Source organism: Hyperoodon ampullatus (assembly GCF_949752795.1).
Source record: "Hyperoodon ampullatus genome assembly, chromosome: 17".
Taxonomy (NCBI): Eukaryota; Metazoa; Chordata; class Mammalia; order Artiodactyla; family Ziphiidae; genus Hyperoodon; species Hyperoodon ampullatus.
In genome coordinates this window covers 41366969-41383273 of record NC_136930.1, presented here as the reverse complement: position 1 = coordinate 41383273, position 16305 = coordinate 41366969, and the positions used below count along the sequence as shown (strand labels likewise).

The following is a 16305-nucleotide window of genomic DNA, read 5'->3' as shown; positions in this document are numbered from 1 at the left end:
GGAGTTTACTTCCATGGCCCTGAAGGTAGCTGGTGGTTAAATTATCGAAAATGGATGAACCACTTCAAGAAATGCTTTTTATTGTTCTTATCCATGCAGTAATTAATTCTCAGGGAGCAGAAATGTAGGCTCTTCACAGCTCATTTGTTCAGCCGTTAAGCAGCATTTACCCTTTGACTTCTCCACATATTCCCCACCAAAACGTGTTGGAAAATACCAAAACTTCCAAATAACCTACCAATACCAAATACATTTAAAAAACAGACACAGAAATTTGTCCAAGGAAAAACATAGCAGTCTGAGACATGCGTGCAACTTTCTGTCTTCTTGCTCTGGCTTCAAAGCACTTTTGTTCACTTGCTAATTAACTTCAGAGAGGCTTTCAGGTCTAACTGCAATTTGAGAAAGTGTTTTCTGAGAAACTAGTTATTATACCAGAAATCCAATAAAAAGAAATAAGTTGGGTATTCTGAGGAGTTTGTAATAAAATTTTAAACTACTGCTAATCTTTCCTGTCCCACTTCCCCAGGAGGCCTTTCTGGGCTTCTACACTAAATTAAACAGGCTTATTCTCCGCTCCCTAAGCACCCTACACGGGCCCTCTGCTCAGCTATTTGGTGCCTTTTTGTGAATTAGAAAAAGGCATCCTTTCTCATGATACTCTATTTCTGTCTGTCTGCCTGCAAATTATCATAATACAATAATTTCATTAGAGCAGGACACTCTGGTGCCATCTGTCAGAAAATTGTCCTGAGAACTATACAAGTCACCAAGATCTGACATGTGGGTGATACCCCCTCAGGTGTAGTGTATTTGTGCAGTGCACAACCTGCTCAACTGCATGTAGCAGTCTTGATCCTATACTTCCCCTTTGGCAACTCTCATCATGTTCACAATGACATATTTAATGCATTCTGGCCATTCAGCTGAGACCCAGGAGACTAGTGACTGTGTGTGCCTGCTGTCTGCTCTTTCCAGGAGAGCATGGTGCAGGAAATCACACAATACAACCTCACAGAATTGGTTTGAGTTTGAATTTTGATAAAATGAGGATTGGGCATTCTAGGATGCTCTGTTCTAGGATGCTGGATGAGAAGGGTTCTGTTCTGTTCTAGGGTGTTGTTTAAAAGATTTCAATTCCCAATGAAGCACAATGGCTAAACATTTCATTGAAAAGAACTTGTGAATACTCATTCCTGTAAATATTTAAAGGTTTATAAACTTGTCCTTTGGGGGGTTGAGTTATATTATTTGTGTATCTACAAAGCATGACTTTACATTTAATGTTTTCATTTTTCTGTTCATCCCCATCACTGTGATCTGTGCTATGCGTCAACATTGAGATGATTAAAAATAATAAAGTTATCAACAATCCAAAGAGTTGAAGCCACAAAAAATTAAAAGAGGTTCATGGTAGACCTTTGTCAGCATAAAACTGACTTGGCTAGGGGTGGCAAAGGAATGGGATATGACGGGAGATTATTGCAGGGGCAGGGAGGGTGGGAGAAATAAAACATAATAGAGGACTTCCCTGGTGGTGCAGTGGTTAAGATCTGCCTGCCAATGCAGGGCACATGGGTTCAAGCCCTGGTCCGGGAAGATCCCACATGCCACAGAGCAGCTAAGCCCATGAGCCACAACTACTGAGCCCATGTGCCACAACTACTGAAGCCCGCGTGCCTAGAACCCATGCTCCACAACAAGAGAAGCCACGGCAATGAGAAGCCCATGCACCGCAACGAAGAGCAGCCCCTGCTCACCGCAACTAGAGAAAGCCCGTGCAGCAACAAAGATCCAACCCAGTCAAAAATAAATAAATAAATTTATAAAAAAAACAAAAAAAATGTGATGGACATTTTTCAGTTCTATGCCTCTGAGTATATTGATTTAAAGTAATTAGAAAAGAGTTCAGAGAATATATCACCTTTTTCCAAGTTAAATTCAGGCAACAGTTTAGAAATAGTTAAAGATAAGAAACTAATATTGAATGAGCATCCACCTTGCCAGGTACTGTATGAAACATACAACCTTGTTATTTTACTTAATTACTGCTCAGATGAATAGAAGTGAGTAATAAGTAGGTTAAATTTGAGATGAATTATATGAGATCAATCACTTGGAATTTTATATGGAATGATAAAATTAATAGCAGTGAAGGTCTCCTTGGCCCTGGAATACTTTCCTAAGAGAAGTAGTCACCCTGTGACTGGGCTAATTTGAATTAAGGCTGGAAAGCTGACTGCACTGTGAGAATGAGGCAGATGACTGGTAAGTCTTTTCCATCTCTCATTTTCCCTAACATGCTGGCTTTTGCTCAAATTGAAATTCATGATGTGGAATATACATTGTTTCGTGTATTTCTGTGTGCCATTACAAAGCTGTAAGCTGAAATGTGTCTGTATTCCATTAAATGATGGTCATAGCACAGCCAGAAAGCCCTGGTGAGGCCTTTTGGAATTCCAGAGAAGTCATCTCAAGCAGAAACTTTGGTCTCCAAGATTTTTATTAGAAACAAATGAGAGAAAACATAAACAGGCCAATGAGCAAGTGACCTGTAGTGTTCCACAAACCTCGATGCTGTGGATTCTCTCAGTCCTTTAGCGCCCTGTGCTTGATGCCAGCCTGGATGAAGTCACTGGAGCTCTAAACCTCACGGGCTGCCTGTGATAGTGGCACTTTACATGGACGTTTATTTTAATGTTGGAAATATGCAGAAAATATCCCTTTTCTCAGTGGCTTGCTGGGTTGTCTGCCTTAGCACATTTGTCTCAAAACCAGCCTAAATAAGATGTGTGAAATAAATCTCTGAAGTTCTCATTTTGTGTCTGCTCATGCACTCTCAGCTGAAAGCATTCCTAAAACCTAAAAAACTTTATTTGAAACATCTTTTCCACCCATCCTTATTTTTGGAGAACGCCACAGAGTATTTCTAAAGAAATTGCTAATGATGATGTAATGCACTATTACATTTATAATACAGAGTTAATCCTGTCAGTGACAGTATTTTTACTTTTTTGGACTCCTTTCAATTTAATCACTAATGTACGTCAAGAAAAATGTAGAAAAGAAAAGATTGGGCTTCCCTGGTGGCACAGTGGTTAAGAATCCGCCTGCCAGTGCAGGGGATACAGGTTCGAGCCCTGGTCCGGGAAGATCCCACATGCTGCAGAGCAACTAAGCCCATGCTCCACAACTACGAAGCCTGCGCTCTAGAGCCCACGAGCCACAACTACTGAAGCCCGTACACCTAGAGCCCGTGCTCCACAACAAGGAGAAGCCACTGCAATGAGAAACCCGCACACCACAACGAAGAGTAGGCCCCACTTGCTGCAACTAGAGAAAACAAGGAAGACCCAACGCAGCCGAAAGTAAATAAATAAATAAATTTATTTTTTAAAAAAGATTATTGTTCTTAATCCAGGCAAATTTCCTCATTTGAAATTATGCACTTTACCTACAATTTCATTATCTTCAATAAATGACAATAGCAATTTTTTCCCTTTTTTAAAATTGAGGTATAGTTAATTTACATTGTTGTGTTAATTTCAAGTGTACAGCAAAGAGATTTAGTTATATATATATAATATATACGTATTTTTTTCAGACTCTTTTCCATTATAGGTTATTACAAGATATTGAGTATAGTTCCTTGTGCTATACAGTAGGTCCTTGTTGTTTACCTGTTTTATATATAGTAGTGTGTACATGTTAATCCCAAACTCCTAATTTATCTCTTCTACCCCCTGCCCCCTGCTATTCCTTTGTTTGTTTTCTATGTCTGTGAATCTATTTCTGTTTCACAAATAATTTCATTTGTATCATTTTTTTTAGATTCCACAAATAAGTGATAACATACAATATTTGTCTTTCTGTTTCTGATTTACTTCACTTAATTTGATAATCTCTAGGTCCATCTATGTTGCTGCAAATGGCATTATTTCATTCTTTCTATGGCTGAGTAATATTCCATTGTATATATATACCACATCTTCTTTATCCATTCCTCTGTTGATGGACATTTAGGTTGCTTCCACATCTTGTCTGTTGTGAATAGTGCTGCTATGAACATGGGTATACACGTATCTCTTTGAATTATAGTTTCGTCTGGAAGTATGCCCAGGAGTGGGATTGCTGGATCACATGGCAACTCTATTTTTAGTTTTTAAGGAACCTCCATACTGTTCTCCGTAGTGACTGTACCAATTTACATTCCCATCAACAGTGTAGGAGGGTAGGAGGCTTCCTTTTTCTCCACACCCTCTAGCTATTTTTTAATTAACATGAATTACTGGACACTTTCATTCCTGCCAGTATGGATGGTAGGACAACTTTTCTCTCTATAAAGAAACATTTTTCAAAGTGTCACATCCTCAGATTTTCAAATCCTAATTCTGTGGAATTCACTGTAATTGACATACTTTTCCCCTCCAATTCTACAACTAACGGGGAACGGTCATTTTGGAGAAGTCAGTACCTCAAAACGGCTAGAGTTGATTGAGCCCGTGAGCACACTCAGCGTGTCCATGTGCTTGAAGCTTGATTGTGACTGACATGAAAGTGCTTTTGTGGTTTGCTTTTCAGCAGTACAATAAAGTTGCCATTATAAGTGGTCAGAAACCACAAGCCAGATATTTACATGTGAGTATCTGTTTGTAGTATTATATAAATATGTTCTTTTCATGTCATGGGTTCTTCTTTTTATAAAAGAGTGCTTTCTTTCCTACTTTGTCTTCTACTTTCCTATATTATAAACATATACCCTACTTTCTCTTCAGATCATAGAGGTTAAACAATAAATTGAATATTCAGGCAGGAAAAATTGATGAAATTTTCATTTGCGGACTAGATCAGAGTTTACAAGCTGGTGGCCTGTAGACCAGATCTGGCCACTGTTGTGTTTTGTTTGGCTCAAAGAATGTATTTTAAAAATACAAATTAATTTCCCATGTTTAAAAATTGGATAGTGATACACAAAAACTGGATTTTTGTCTTAAAGTATCAGATTTGGTAACACTGGACTTGCAGTTGGCTAGGGCTGAATTCTGGCTGCCGCCTTTCAATGATCTTGTGCACGCCAGGTCACCACGGCTCCACAGCCCCTCATCGCTACAGCCCACCACCCTCATTATTCTTTCTTCTTTAGAGGATTACCTAACTGGCCCCTGGAGGCATTTGAGTTTGTGACCTGTGGACCAAAGGTTTTTTTCTTTCCAGCTTTATCAGATAAGAATATCATATCCATAATCACATTTAAGTAAAGTGTAATTGATTTTTTAAACTTTGGATTAAATTTGTCTTTTTAGAAGTGGTCATAAAAGGGTAAAAAATGGAGGGAAGTAAATAAATGTGAACAAAATCATTTAAAAATAGCCATACCATAACACATTTAAATAGTTACTGAAGTCTCTTTTGTGCTCTTAAACCTTTAATAAAAAAAATTATTATTTGGGGAGAAAGGGAATTTAAGTAAAATGTGCACATATATCTTAATGTTGAAAATTGAAAAAAGGAATGCCAATTTACCTGTTATTCTACAGACACAAAAATCTAAACTCACGTGTAAAAGTCTACCCTTGAGTTTAATTGCTAACATATAGAAAGTTGATGCTTAACTTCTGGTTTACTAATCCCCATTAGTAGCTATTACAGAAGATAATCTAAATCAAGTTTGTACATCCTATCTGAATTCTCATATGCCACATTAAGGTAAGTAACTCTTCCATAATTACAGCCAGCTCTTGTGATGTCAGAGTGGAGGTGAATGAAGAACAAACTAAGGCTTATTCCTACGTAGATCAGGAAGCATTAGGGAGCTCAACATCAGGGCACATGTCTACCCTTGGGACTGGCGCCTCCCCCATGCCTGAACCTCGTTCAGCTGAAGCCACGGGGATCTTGCTAGGCCTCTATCTGTTTTCATCTAGAAATCCGAATCAGAATGCCCAAGTGTAAGTTTCCTTGTATCAACCTTGACAGGAAATCGTCTCCATTCTGGTTGTTAAACCAAGTGACATTTAATGGCTGAAAAGAGTATAGATGACTCACCAGTAGGAGTCAGTCCATTATAATTGCTGTTGAGATTCTCCTGACCATAAAGTATTATGATGAAGGCCAAGTGACTACCTTAATACACTGCCCCATGGACACACTCTTTTGAACCAAAGAAAATACTAGAAGAAACTTTTTTGTCCTTTCCTCTTACAGTAGTATTCCTACTATATTTTTTTAATTGATCATTTCTTTCTTTTTTTATATTTATTTATTTACTTTCTTTTGGGGGGGCGGGCTGCATCAGGTCTAGTTGCGGCATGCAGGGTCTTCATTGAGGCATGTGGGATCTTTCATCACGGCTTGGGCTCTTTGTTGTGGTGCACAGGCTTCTATCTAGTTGTGGCGCACGGACACCAGGGTGCGTGGGCTTTGTAGTTTGCGGCACACCGGCTCTCTAGTTGAGGCTCGCGGGCTCAGTAGTTGTGGCGCGCGGGCTTAGTTGCCCCATGGCATGTGGGATCTTAGTTACCCAACCAGGGATCGAACCTGTGTCCCCTGCATTGGAAGGCGGGTTCTTTACCACTGGACCACCAGGGAAGTCCCCCTACTATATATTTTTCCCCATAACCACTGTTTGAATTTTGGTATGTTATCTTTCATATGCTACCTTTTACCTTTTTTTTTTTAATGCATTATGATCATTGTGGTCACAATGCCTCTGGAGTCACTGTGTTCACTGTGGAACGAATTTAACTCCAGTGTCCAGGATCATGCTGTATAGACTAGTGTCTGGGAGCACTTTCTGTGTAGACCCATGTCCTGTGAAGGCCAGGATGGAAAAGGATTCATGAACCTCTGCCCAAATATGCCTGCAGTCAAAAATGTACACAAGGGCTTCCCTGGTGGCGCAGTGGTTGAGAGTCCGCCTGCCGATGCAGGGGACACGGGTTCGTGCCCCGGTCCGGGAAGATCCCACATGCCGCGGAGCGGTTGGGCCCGTGAGCCATGGCCGCTGAGCCTGCACGTCCGGAGCCTGTGCTCCGCAACGGGAGAGGCCACAACAGTGAGAGGCCCGCGTACCGCAAAAAAAAAAAAAAAAAAAAAAAAATGTACACCAAACTCTGAGTGCTGAAGTTAGTGCTCAGTGGTAAACTATAGTTTAATAAGTTACAAGTGTGTTCTGTTTTAATGCTTTTGAACTATTGATCTTGAAATACTCTATTTTTAAATATTAAATTTTACTATAGGAATAAAAGTGTAATAGTTTTTCCCCCCTTGTACATGTTTATTAGGCATTGGTTGCTGATGTAGCAACAACTAGACAGGGTTGAGTTTGACAGATCTCTGATTGCAAATATATATGGGAGCACTTCAGTTTATTTATTTTTTCTCATTTAAAAAATTTACTTCTGTTCTTAGAAGTAATGTTATTAGCTGTTGCTCAGAAGCTGTCTTTTTCTCAGCACAGCTCTCATTTTAACCATGTTTCACAAGGTAAATGAGTTATAAGTAGATGTACCTTAATAGAATGTTCTTTTTTATTACTTTCTTTGATAGATAAACTTATTCTCTTATCTAAAAATTTTGTAGAAAATCACGTTCTCTTAAAACTTAAAAAAAATGCATCAGACATACAAATTCTTTCAGAAAGTAAAGGTAGCGTATTTATGTTTCATAAAACTCTATTTTATGGCAATTGATATAATTTGATGCTTATGGTATATTTCAAGTTTATTGTTACCAGTCATGTCCTTTTTGCTTTCAGCAGTGAAATTATCTCCTACATAACATACTTCCCTCTTCCTTCTGAAAGTGAAATTATTTATGAGATGGTGGCTTAGCAACAAGAAGAGAAGGAAAATGATGCCTTTCTTACTCCAAGGGAGAAATGGAGTGTCGTGTACTAGAAAGAGCTCTGGACTGGAATGAGGAAATATGCATGCTGGTTCCAGCTGTGCTGTAATATAAATGTTTGTTAGATGAATGGATCAGTTTCTTTGGACCTCAGTTTCCCAATTATAAAGTTTAGAACCTAGAGTAGATTATCTCTCTGTCTGCTATTAGCTCTAAAATTTCCTTATTCCATGTAAGCAATGTCTACCTTCTTACTGGAATCCTTTGCTGTGAAATGGTCACTTCAAGTATTGTTATAATGGAATGCGTTTGGTATGTGTTAGTGTAATGATACTTCACCTATTTTTTGTTGTTAATCTATCTCCCTCCACTTGAAAACATTCCTTACCTAATTACACAGGAAGTCAGTAATGGAGTTGGGAGTGAGGTCTTGATTTTTATACCTTTTCTAATGCTCTAATATGTGAAATTAGTTTCCATGAATTATTTGGTCCAAATCTGAAATAGAAATTTATCATACATTTTTATGCTTGTCCCAAACTCAATTCTTAATGTAACGGGCTACATGTCTATACATTAATTTATCTTCAGAAAATATTGCTTTAATGTTTTAAAGCCATGCCACACAATAAACTCATGCTTGGTGGACATTTCCCATGCTCTGTTTATTTTGTGTGAAGCCCCCATTCCTATAAATAACCTGCTCAGGAAAAATTTGCAAGGACATTGCTCAACTTGAATGAGAGAGAGCTAGGTTGAAAAAAAGATGGAAAAAACATATGTGGATTCCAGCTTATCTTGAATGAGTGTTCTGACGTGGATTTTTTTATTTTGTTTTAAATCAATTGCCAGAGCACCAGATATAGTTACATTCAAGCTTAACTGATTTAATGTATCATAATTCAGATTCATTAAAATTATATCTATGAAGAATTTTTAATGACATGGCAAATGGTAATATAGTAACTGAGGAAACTGAGAAAAGAAATTTTGCCTTACAGTTTGATCTCAACCAGAGGGAAATAAACACACAAACATATTAACTGTGGTTCTTGCCTAGATGATGAAATTATTTTATAATGGTTTTTCTTTCTGTATTTTTGCTTTAAAAAAAATAAGAAATTCAACTAATAGTTTTTGTCAAATATTTAAAATACAAATAATGTTGTGGGTTTTTGTTTTTTGTTTTCGTATTATTGCAAATTTGGATCTTCCCTTGCCTCTACTCATGACTCATTAAGAGGAACAGCTCAGATTCAACTTACCCCACACACACCTGAGGCCATAGCAGTAGGTCATGGCACAGTTGTGAGGCTGAGGTTTCAGTAGCCTCAATAATGGGAAAGAGGGTCTTCAACATCACAAGGGTCAGCAAATGCAGGAGATCCCATCAACACTTTTATTTATGTGCTGAGCACTAACTACACATGGGAGATCTTCAAAGAATAAGGCATATCTCAGAGTAAAAGGAACTGACAACCTTTTGTAGGAGACAGACAAAAAAAATCCTAAGTGTAACAAAAAAGTTATATATTATAAGGGGTAATCACACATATGGGTGGAGTGGTCCACTCAGTCAGGAGGAATCCAGAGGTGATGCTTGAGTCTAGAGTTGGGTGAAAAGATGGAGGCAGAGTTGCCCAGGGAATAGCTTGTATAAAAGTCCTTTAGCATGAAACTCAATGGGGGTTCTGGGAATTATGATTATTTTAGTAAGAGTGGACATAGAATATAAAAGAGATCGAGGGCAAATGTGGCAAGGAAATTGTCAGGAGTAAAATCATGGTTTTCTTTGAATGTCATGCTTAGTAGTTTGGCCTTTGTCTCTGGGTGGCTAGAAGCCATTAACAGGTTTTAAAGCTGTGGTTTTACATTAGATTTCCATTTTAGAAATATGACTCCTAGTGCTGCGGGGAAGTGGTAGTGAAATGGGAGGCTCCAGAGGGAAGCTACTTTAACCGTCTAAGCCTGAGGTGAAGCTGACCTGAACCATGACAAGGGAGTGAAGAGGGGATGGACTTGAGAGACAGTGAAATCCAGACTTAACAGACCCAGGAGCCTGTTGGATGTGTGGTGTGAAGGAGAGGGGATACCAGGAGGAGTCTTAGGATCCTGGTGCTCAATAGAGGTACCACTGGAATAGGGATTATGGGAGGAGATGATGGGAAATAATGTTTCCGTTTGGAATATATTTAAAGTTAAGACTTCCTCCTTTTCATCCTTTCTTCTTTCCTTCCCTTCTATCTCTTTCTGCCTTTCCCTTCCTTCCTTCCTTCCTTCCTTCCTCTTCTCTACATTCATTCATTTAGTAAACTCTTATTAAGCCCTCACTGTATACCATGCACTATCCCAGTCACTGTCATAGGTTCATTGTAAACCAGGCCAATTTCCATGAATCCTCAACCATGAGGGGCAAGAGGCCATCTTCACAGCCCCAGCCACCAGGTGTCTCTGACCAGGACACAGCTCGTCAGGCCAAGACTACCACTCCTTTCAAATGGCATTGCATAATATATGTTTTTATATTTGGAAACACCACTAATGGCCATTTTCTTTCTAGGTAGTGCCATTATTTCTGTTATGTTTCTGAAAGAAAATTTGAGAGCCTCAGATTTACTAGGTAAGTAATTATTTAATTCATGTAATTAAAACACTGCTTGATGAGGAAATAAATAATCCTATGCAATAAAAATATGTGTTTTAAAAACAGGAAACAAATTACTGAAATGGATATAGTCTCATCTAGAGGCGAACATTATTCTATCTTGGAACTGCCATCTGCTCTTTGACAAGAAATACGTGCACCTTCATTATACCCTCTGCCCATGCCATTGACCACAGTAAATCATTATTTTACAGTATTATTATTATGACTGTTACGAAATTTTTATGAACATAATAAAATCCAAGAAAACATCTGTGTTACCTAATAGAGTATTCCACTTCATAGGACATATTTGATAGATTGTTGTATGAAAGTACTACATAAAAATGAAAACCACATACAAAAATTAGATACACCAAATAACTGCCTAATTTCTATTTAGCCCTTTCCAAAAGTAACATAGAATGTTGATCTACAAAATTTTATTTAGAAATACAGCTATTAATGGAAAATCACAGTAGCCTTCCTGGCTGTAAAAGATTTCCGCTATATGGCAAAGCCATCACATATTGATTGTATCTTCTACCTCTAGTTGGAAATATCATTAGTGAGAAGAATTATAGAGCTTCATATTTTCTTCCTTGACAAAATCCTGTCTGAATTACTGCTGACATATGATAATGAGTATAATACTTTAGAAACTTTAAATAAATCTATGTCTACTCGGTTCCAAAGAGATCATTTTTAAAAAATTTTGAGCTTAAATGTGACACCAGTGTTGGTATGTTGAACATTTGTTTCCCTGATCATGTTTCCCTTGAGCCTAGTGTCTTGAAAGAGTTTTCACTTTTTCTTTTTCCTCCTTGGTTTGATTCTGCTAGTAGAGTTTTTAGTCAACATTGTCAAATTTTCATGGTTAAAATGTTTTTCCAAATGCATTCATATGTGAATTCAAATATATCATTTTTCTGTACTCTTTTTTCATATTATGTTTATGGACTCATTTGGGGAAGTTGTGTGGAATCAGAAATAAGAATGAGCAATGCCTGAGTTTTATAGATTAAAACAATTAGATCCTACATTATGTTTCTCATTTATCAAATGTCTTAGGGAAACTTTAAATCATTTAATCTAACATATGTCATCTTTTGTAGTTAATGGTTGGTTAATGTTTAAATAAATGTAAGGTATTTAATGAGGTAATACAGATGGATGTAGAGGAAAACTTGCCAATTATCGTGAACCCTTGTGATGAAAAGATGATTAAGACAGAATCCCTGCCTTCAGATAATACAGTCAATGATAAACTATATACAAGAACACATTTTTTAAAAGCAGAAGATAATATGTATCATAATGCCTTGAGCCTTTAGTTTAGAGCAGGGTTTCTTAACCTCAGCACTACTAATATTTTAGGCTGGATAATTCTTCATCCTAGGGGGCTGTCCCATGCACTGTAGGGTGTTCAGCAGCATCCCTTTTGACCTTTACCCAGTAGATGCCAGTAGCACACTTTGCCCCAGTTATGACTACCAAAAATGACTTCAAACACTGTCAAATCTCCCCTGGGGGGCAAAATTGCCTCCAGTTGAGAACCACTGGTTTAGAATAAAGAGAGATTACTCTAGCTGGGAAGCTCAGAGAGAATTTTCTACAGCAGAGGTACCATTTGAATCAGTTCTGACAGCTGAATAGGACAGACATGGGCCACATCCAAGCATTTGGAGAACGACATACAGAGGGAATAACACGAGAAGTGTTGACAAAGGTACAAAAAAGTAAGGCAAGTTTCTATGTAATACTGTACTACAACCACTGCCAATGAGGATTAGGAAAAAAATTAAGGAAAGTCATAACTATAGAAAGTGAAGAAACAGAAGTATCAATAGGTGCCAATGATTTGATTTTTTTTTTTTTTTTTTCGGTACACGGGCCTCTCACTGTTGTGGCCTCTCCTGTTGCGGAGCACAGGCTCCGGACGCGCAGGCTCAGCGGCCATGGCTCACAGGCCCAGCCGCTCCGCGGCATGTGGGATCTTCCCGGACCGGGGCACAAACCCGTGTCCCCTGCACCGGCAGGCGGACTCTCAACCACTGCGCCACCAGGGAAGCCCCAATGATTTGATTTTATACTTAGAAAACCCGATCAACTAAACGTTGCTAAAAGCAGTATACTAGCTCGACATCAAAGGATATAAATTAAACTCACTCTCAAGGGTTCAAATCTGTATTCAACTTCTGCTATCAACTGTGTGGCCAACGTATTACTTAACTTCTCTAAGCTTCAGTTTGCTGACAAATATAGACGACTGTTTTGGGGGGAGGGGGTTGGTTGTTTTTTGTTTTTTAATTTTTGGCACGTGGCACGCAGCATGCGGAATCTTAGTTCCCCAACCATGGATGGAAGCCGCACCCCCTGCAGTGGAAGCGTGGAATCTTGGACTGCCAGGGAAGCCCCAAGAAGACTGGTTTAAGGGTCTCACTGGATAATTGATACAAGCACTCTGAGAAATGTAAAGCCCTGTTAATACAATTGGTATTATTTCTGTGATCAACTTCATTACCAAGAGGTAATACTAAAACATAAGAAATAGGAAACACACACACATACACATATAACAAAAAAATACGCAAACAAAAACCTCTATTAATTCTTTGATTCTTTGCTAATTTCTCTTACTTTAATAACAGTCAACATTTATTAAATATTTACCCCTTTCAGGTACTGTGTTTTACATGAACCACCTCATTTAAATGTAGGAGCAATCCATTTATAGAACTGATACTTAGGTTAAATAACTTAACCAAGGTCAAATAATTAGTCAGTGGTGGACCAGTGTTCTAATAATGGCAGCCTGATTTAACTATAGCATAATGGGTGAGGGTAAGTCTCTAGTGTCAGAGAGCTATGTGACCTTTGCTAAGTTACTTAGTCTCTTTAATTAAGCCTCATTTCCTCAACCTTAAAATGAAGTATTACCTACCTCATAGGATTAAATGAGCTCATGTATATAAATCTCTGAGAACAGGGTCTGTCATGTAATAAGTCCTCAATAATGTCAGCTATTATTATCCTTGTTACTAACACCACCACCCATCGCTACTGGTTCATGAGAGGAAACCTTGATTAGGATATTCCAACGAACTTTAGCAATCCAGGTAACATTTCGCACAACTCTGGTTGAGTTTTTTTAGCCTTTTAACTTAATGCTTTTTGAGCAGGGATATATCTGATGTCACATTTGTTTCATACAGTAATTAAAAGTGATCAGTTCTTGAATCTAGAGTCACAGGAATAAGAAAGGATTTAGTCACCGATTCCATACCCATGTTTCCAACAGCAATATCATACAATTATCATGATCTGAGATGTAATAAGCCATTTCGTGCTTGGGGAAGGACATTTCCCCAACCGTACTCAGTAATGTGTTAAGTCACCTGTATTTTCTTTGGGCCTGTATTGCTGTTGCCTTGAGAAAATTTGGCTCTTTCCGTTAAAAGCTAAAAATGTTCTTTTTTTTCTTTACAGGGACTAAAATCAAACAGGGAAAAGAGTAGTTAATGGCATTTTTTGAAAGATTAATGTATAAGCATGCTAAAAACTAAATCGTCAAAATATGCAAAAGAAAATCATTTACTTTTCCCTGCTTCAAGCAAATGAAAGTTTGTTTTTCATGATGGAACAAATGAAGATTTTTTTGGACCATGTGGAAACAAGCTGAATTAATTTATTGCCAAATGTTGCTCTGTGGCTATGAAGCATTTCAGCACTAGCCTCAAAAAATGACCTCACAAAAGCTATGTCTGAAAGGAATCGCCAACTATTATTAACTCAATGACAGGCTTTGGACTGTGCTCTGATTCTTAGTGGATTAATAATTTTAAATTATTTTAATGATTATTTTTCCTCTAAAAAGCACCAAATCTCTCTCCCCTTCAAGCAGCCAAAACTATAGTATTTTCCCCCTCTTCTCCCTTAGTCATCAAAAATACTGAATCTAATAGTCTGTGAGATCCTAGTTGATTTAATCCAGATAGCGTCATCATAAAAAGAAAAATTATAGTCAATTCATCAGCACTCTCCAGAGACCAGTAACTTGATTATTTCAAGTCACCTATAAATGGTTTCCCCAGATAGAATGTTAAGAGATTAATAGTGAGACAAAGACCACCTCCTTCCTTCCTACTCCCACACCAGAGGTCAGCTTGGTTTGAAGCCAGTATCTAGAATACAGATCTAGCCAAACAAACCATCATTTCTGGTTGAGAGGACAGATTGGCTATTTGGTCTTAAAGTTGCCTCAAGAAAGGTAGACTTTCTGATGCTAGATTCAGAACTATTTGGATTCACTATATTATTGAGACTTCCCAATCCAAGGCTCCTTCAGGATTTAGCTGCCTTCAGCCTGGGTAATCTGGAAAGATTGTACTGAGGGGAAGGCATCCTTTGGTGTTAAAAGGTCCAGTTTATGCTGTGACTCCTGGTAACCCACAAAAGCAATAGCTGGACCCCCATTGATCAGGAGGCATATTTCAGGCTCCAAGAGAACCAGCCAGCAGTGTTGGTTGACATCAGGTTAGCTGAATTTTTAAAACTCTTAAGGCTACCAGAAGTCAGGTCAAGCCAGATTCTAGAAGCTAGCTAAAAGGCAGTTAACACTAGCTGGCATTGAGCCGGAGAGTGAGGACAAAATTAAAGGAGATTTCAGGTTTTACTTAAGGAGAAGGGTGGGCTGGGAAACCAGATGTCAGTTGAGGAAGAACTGTGCAAGTAGACCCTAGAATCCAAGGCTTGCACAGGTGAGGAACTCAGCAGGTTGGAGATGCTGGTGAACAGAAGCATAAGAAGAAGCCTGATTCTAGGCTGTTTTCCCTTCCACCGCTTTTATATTTCAACTTCAGTCCACAAGTATCTATAGGAGACTTTTGCAACAGAACTTCAGTAGCCTCTTGAAACAGAGGCTGCATTCTCACAGCTGGATCCAGTTAAATGTCAGGCATTTCTCAGAGTATAAAACATTCCTCAAAACACTACTTCAGGATGATATAAATGGTCAAATATGTTTAGAAAATATTACAGCCATATCCTCCCTAAGGAGCTTCACAATGAACACTAACACATTGAGGGTCTCAGGGGTCTTCCAGTAAAAGAACTATTTAAGTTGGTTTAACTCACCTCTTTCCAAATAGATTTGACTTGAGACCTTTTTTGGTGGAGGGTCCATCTTATGAAACTGGGTTCTAGGGAACACCAGTTTGGAGACGCTTTTCTAAAGGAACCTCGGGGCCAGTCAGGGGCCCCAGGGACCACTGCCAGGAGGAGTCAGTTCCTTCTATCCCCAGTGGGGATGCTTCATCCAGCCTCAGGTTATGCTCAGTACAACTCCTGGGTGCCACTCGCTGAGACTACGATGTGAAGGACAGCCGTGAGTTGTCCGTTCATCAACTCCGGTCCATTGTGCATACAAGAGGTAGAAGAGTGTAATCACTGAGAATAAGTTACCTAGGTTCCAATGCAAGCTCTCCACTTAGCTAGAAAATCCCAGACAAGAGAGTTATTCCCTCTGTGACTCAATTTTCTCCTTCAATTTTCTCCTGTGTCAAATGTGGCTAGTAATACTTGAACAGTATCCAATGTTATGTATTATATAATACATAATATACATATAGTATATGTTAGTATAGTAACATGGTGGTATAGTTATTTTTTGCAGGCTTTTTTTGTAAGAATTATTATATGTGTATAAAGCATTTAGAATTGTGCTAAGTATTAGCTATTACTATTATAGTTCTTATCATCACATTTCTGTATGACGGTGATCATAATATAACTCTCATGTCAGCCACAATTGTCTA

At 38.4% G+C, this 16305-nt stretch overlaps 1 protein-coding gene and 1 long non-coding RNA gene across 3 annotated transcripts in view; one reads left to right on the top strand and one right to left on the bottom strand.

Moving 5' to 3' along the window:
• Nucleotides 1–16305, bottom strand: part of LOC307065463 — a 56787-nt gene that overhangs the window by 5871 nt on the left and 34611 nt on the right. The gene's annotated exons all lie outside the window — the stretch shown is intronic.
• The window catches only part of NIPAL2 (NIPA like domain containing 2), a gene marked incomplete at its 5' end in the record, with an annotated part of 71509 nt that overhangs the window by 27605 nt on the left and 27599 nt on the right, over nucleotides 1–16305 (top strand). For both annotated transcript variants that reach the window (XM_079722289.1, XM_079722288.1), the window contains one exon: nucleotides 10406–10465. In XM_079722289.1, coding sequence (XP_079578415.1) covers nucleotides 10406–10465 — 60 coding nt within the window. The remainder of the gene's footprint in view (nucleotides 1–10405; nucleotides 10466–16305) is intronic.